Below are 4,828 nucleotides of genomic sequence, written 5' to 3' on the forward strand. Positions count from 1 at the left end.
ATGAAGACATCTGACTGCTGCTCTGTTTCAGAGGAGGATGAAGACCTGATGAAGACATCTGCTCCTCTGCTTCAGAGGAGGATGAAGAGGATGAAGACCTGATGAAGACATCTGACTGCTGCTCTGTTTCAGAGGAGGATGAAGAGGATGAAGACCTGATGAAGACATCTGCTGCTCTGCTTCAGAGGAGGATGAAGACCTGATGAAGACATCTGACTGCTGCTCTGTTTCAGAGGAGGATGAAGACCTGATGAAGACATCTGCTCCTCTGCTTCAGAGGAGGATGAAGAGGATGAAGACCTGATGAAGACATCTGACTGCTGCTCTGTTTCAGAGGAGGATGAAGAGGATGAAGACCTGATGAAGACATCTGACTGCTGCTCTGTTTCAGAGGAGGATGAAGACCTGATGAAGACATCTGACTGCTGCTCTGTTTCAGAGGAGGATGAAGACCTGATGAAGACATCTGACTGCTGCTCTGTCATGGAAACATTTCAGGAGCCATGTTTGAATGTTTCCCTCCGTTTCAGAAAGGAGTGGTCTGTGGCTGTATTCAGATGGTATGATAACAGCGGTAGACGAGTCAGCTCGACCCCTGAGCCCTGACTTCCTGTTTCCTTGTCCTGATGCTACTTTCTCTTTGTTTGTTATTTTCCATTATGTCATATCCTGTTGCTATATTTCTGTCTGACCACAGGAAGTGGGGCTGTGTTCGTTTGGACCCCAGGGCTGCAGGGCATGTCCCTGGAGCCCCTCTTTATACCAGCATGGGTATGCTGCTGCAGTACACTCAACTAATGAGTTGGAGAGGGCTGTCTGTCTGTCCTGGTGAGTTGGAGAGGGCTGTCTGTCTGTCCTGATGCAGTACACCCTGGAGCCCCTCTTTATACCAGCATGGGTATGCTCCGGCAGTACACTCAACTAATGAGTTGGAGAGGGCTGTCTGTCTGTCCTGATGAGTTGGAGAGGACTGTCTGTCTGTCCTGGTGAGTTGGAGAGGACTGTCTGTCTGTCCTGGTGAGTTGGAGAGGGCTGGCTGTCTGTCCTGATGAGTTGGAGAGGACTATCTGTCTGTCCTGATGAGTTGGAGAGGGCTGGCTGTCTGTCCTGATGAGTTGGAGAGGACTGTCTGTCTGTCCTGATGAGTTGGAGAGGACTGTCTGTCTGTCCTGATGAGTTGGAGAGGGCTGTCTGTCTGTCCTGATGCAGTACACCCTGGAGCCCCTCTTTATACCAGCATGGGTATGCTGCTGCAGTACACTCAACTAATGAGTTGGAGAGGACTGTCTGTCTGTCCTGATGAGTTAGAGAGGACTGTCTGTCTGTCCTGGTGAGTTGGAGAGGACTGTCTGTCTGTCCTGGTGAGTTGGAGAGGGCTGGCTGTCTGTCCTGATGAGTTGGAGAGGACTATCTGTCTGTCCTGATGAGTTGGAGAGGGCTGGCTGTCTGTCCTGATGAGTTGGAGAGGACTGTCTGTCTGTCCTGATGAGTTGGAGAGGACTGTCTGTCTGTCCTGATGAGTTGGAGAGGGCTGTCTGTCTGTCCTGATGCAGTACACCCTGGAGCCCCTCTTTATACCAGCATGGGTATGCTGCTGCAGTACACTCAACTAATGAGTTGGAGAGGACTGTCTGTCTGTCCTGATGAGTTAGAGAGGACTGTCTGTCTGTCCTGATGAGTTTGGTAGGGCTGGCTGTCTGTCCTGATGAGTTGGAGAGGGCTGTCTGGCTGCCCTGATCAGTTGGAGAGGGCTGTCTGTCTGTCCTGGTGAGTTGGAGAGGACTGTCTGTCTGTCCTGATGAGTTGGAGAGGGCTGTCTGGCTGTCCCTCTCCTCTCCTCTCTGCCGAGCCCTGGGAGGGGTCAGACATTCCTCCTTCCTGCCAATTGCCTGCTGATGGATTTAAGGAACCTCACAAGGGAACCAACACATTAGTCACGTCCCCCAGCCGGCACACTGACCCCCATCCCTCCTGTAGACTACAGAGACTCCTCCAAACACACTGACCCCCAGCCCTCCTGTAGACTGCAGAGGCTCCTCCAAACACACTGACCCCCAGCCCTCCTGTAGACTGCAGAGACTCCTCCAAACACACTGACCCCCAGCCCTCCTGTAGACTGCAGAGGCTCCTGCAGGCACACTGACCCCCAGCCCTCCTGTAGACTGCAGAGGCTCCTCCAAACACACTGACCCCCCCCCCCTCCTGTAGACTGCAGAGACTCCTCCAAACACACTGACCCCCTCCTACATGATGCAGCCACTAGTCTGACCAGTACATTGATTTGCCAGGTACCGTCCCAAAAGGTGCTGAATCTCCCCACCCTGCATGTGAGGGGGGGTACCTCGGAGTATTTGAAAGTGGTAACACGTGTATTTGACCCAGGTCTGGTCCAGAACCTCCTGCAAAACTGTTGCTCTGTACTCTGCAGAAATAGCTACTTTGGTCAACAAATACCTTGTGGTCTAATCTGGTTGTAATCCAACGACAACGTTGTGAGGTTTAGTTGGATGATTCGTTGAGGAAAATGTCTTTTCTTTTGAGATTTTTCTTTTCTCATTTGATTTAGCGTTGTTCCTTGTTCTTCTGTATCAATAACAGGCTGGTTGTGCGTGCCGAGTCTGTTGCCGCGGCAACGTGATGAAGGAGCAAGGCCCCCTTTTTTAAAGACACGGGCTGAACGGAACGCCGTTAGAACCTGTAGCAGGCTCATCCAGTAGAAGCTGTTCTAGGAGAGGCATCAAACCGTTAGAACCTGTAGCAGGCTCATCCAGCAGAAGCTGTTCTAGGAGAGGCATTAAACCGTTAGAACCTGTAGCAGGCTCATCGAGCAGAAGCTGTTCTAGGAGAGGCATCAAACCGTTAGAACCTGTAGCAGGCTCATCGAGCAGAAGCTGTTCTAGGAGAGGCATCAAACCGTTAGAACCTGTAGCAGGCTCATCCAGCAGAAGCTGTTCTAGGAGAGGCATCAAACCGTTAGAACCTGTAGCAGGCTCATCCAGCAGAAGCTGTTCTAGGAGAGGCATCAAACCGTTAGAACCTGTAGCAGGCTCATCCAGCAGAAGCTGTTCTAGGAGAGGCATTAAACCGTTAGAACCTGTAGCAGGCTCATCCAGCAGAAGCTGTTCTAGGAGAGACATCAAACCGTTAGAACCTGTAGCAGGCTCATCGAGCAGAAGCTGTTCTAGGAGAGGCATCAAACCGTTAGAACCTGTAGCAGGCTCATCCAGCAGAAGCTGTTCTAGGAGAGGCATCAAACCGTTAGAACCTGTAGCAGGCTCATCCAGCAGAAGCTGTTCTAGGAGAGGCATCAAACCGTTAGAACCTGTAGCAGGCTCATCGAGCAGAAGCTGTTCTAGGAGAGGCATCAAACCGTTAGAACCTGTAGCAGGCTCATCCAGCAGAAGCTGTTCTAGGAGAGGCATCAAACCGTTAGAACCTGTAGCAGGCTCATCCAGCAGAAGCTGTTCTAGGAGAGGCATCAAACCGTTAGAACCTGTAGCAGGCTCATCCAGCAGAAGCTGTTCTAGGAGAGGCATCAAACCGTTAGAACCTGTAGCAGGCTCATCCAGCAGAAGCTGTTCTAGGAGAGGCATCAAACCGTTAGAACCTGTAGCAGGCTCATCCAGCAGAAGCTGTTCTAGGAGAGGCATCAAACCGTTAGAACCTGTAGCAGGCTCATCCAGCAGAAGCTGTTCTAGGAGAGGCATCAAACCGTTAGAACCTGTAGCAGGCTCATCCAGCAGAAGCTGTTCTAGGAGAGGCATCAAACCATTAGAACCTGTAGCAGGCTCATCCAGCAGAAGCTGTTCTAGGAGAGGCATCAAACCGTTAGAACCTGTAGCAGGCTCATCCAGCAGAAGCTGTTCTAGGAGAGGCATCAAACCATTAGAACCTGTAGCAGGCTCATCCAGCAGAAGCTGTTCTAGGAGAGGCATCAAACCGTTAGAACCTGTAGCAGGCTCATCGAGCAGAAGCTGTTCTAGGAGAGGCATCAAACCGTTAGAACCTGTAGCAGGCTCATCCAGCAGAAGCTGTTCTAGGAGAGGCATCAAACCGTTAGAACCTGTAGCAGGCTCATCCAGCAGAAGCTGTTCTAGGAGAGGCATCAAACCGTTAGAACCTGTAGCAGGCTCATCCAGCAGAAGCTGTTCTAGGAGAGGCATTAAACCGTTAGAACCTGTAGCAGGCTCATCCAGCAGAAGCTGTTCTAGGAGAGGCATCAAACCATTAGAACCTGTAGCAGGCTCATCCAGCAGAAGCTGTTCTAGGAGAGGCATCAAACCGTTAGAACCTGTAGCAGCCTCTCCTCTTCCCTCTCCTCGTCCTCTTCATCCTCCTCTTCGTCCTCCTCCTCTTTCTCCCGCTCCTCCTCTTCCTCCTGCTTGTCCTCCTCTTTCACCTCCTCCCTCTCGTCCTCTTCGTCCTCCCTCTCTTCTTCCTCCTCCCTCTCCTCCTCTTCATCCTCCCTCTCGTCCTCTTCGTCCTTTTCCCTCTCCTCTTCATCTTCTATGTGAGTGTTTACAGCTTATCCCAGGGTGGCAGGCATAACAGAAACCCCTGAGGGGAGTCCCCACATCCGGTTGTCAGGGGAAACGGAAGCTGGAGATACCGTCCCTGAAAACCAGATACATCCGGTTATTTCTGAGTCTTAAGGGAGCAGGCCATTCCCCCACAGAGCAGCTGTCGTAGAGGGGGGGAGGTGTGTGGGGGTCTGGAGCTTTGTTGTCTCAATTGATTTCACTCCTCTAAACTGGAAATATGAGGCGTCCATGTCCAAAAAGTCTACGTGTTGTAGCCGGTCTACGTGTTGTAGCCGGTCTACGTGTTG

General features: G+C 51.6%; 1 protein-coding gene across 1 annotated transcript; it reads right to left on the reverse strand.

The window, feature by feature from the left end:
- Positions 1 to 2,660: 2,660 nt before the first annotated feature.
- On the reverse strand, positions 2,661 to 4,535 carry LOC127926881 (uncharacterized). Its single transcript, XM_052512529.1, has 4 exons — positions 3,893 to 4,535; positions 3,779 to 3,835; positions 3,209 to 3,721; positions 2,661 to 3,037 (listed from the first exon to the last, which is right to left on the reverse strand). Exons 1-4 carry the CDS (start codon positions 4,275 to 4,277, stop codon positions 2,661 to 2,663), a joined length of 1,332 nt encoding a protein of 443 aa, XP_052368489.1. The 5' UTR covers positions 4,278 to 4,535.
- Positions 4,536 to 4,828: the final 293 nt, after the last annotated feature.

This window comes from Oncorhynchus keta, unplaced genomic scaffold (assembly GCF_023373465.1).
Source record: "Oncorhynchus keta strain PuntledgeMale-10-30-2019 unplaced genomic scaffold, Oket_V2 Un_contig_8571_pilon_pilon, whole genome shotgun sequence".
Lineage (NCBI taxonomy): Eukaryota > Metazoa > Chordata > Actinopteri > Salmoniformes > Salmonidae > Oncorhynchus > Oncorhynchus keta.

Bases quoted from the DNA above. Each gene is read 5' to 3' on its own strand.
- LOC127926881 (XM_052512529.1), bottom strand. From the start codon at position 4,277: ATGCCTCTCCTAGAACAGCTTCTGCTGGATGAGCCTGCTACAGGTTCT. The intron at 3,836-3,892 runs GTTCTAATGGTT...AGCCTGCTACAG, and splicing joins GCTGGATGAGCCTGCTACAG to GTTCTAACGGTTTGATGCCT. The intron at 3,722-3,778 runs GTTCTAATGGTT...AGCCTGCTACAG, and splicing joins GCTGGATGAGCCTGCTACAG to GTTCTAACGGTTTGATGCCT.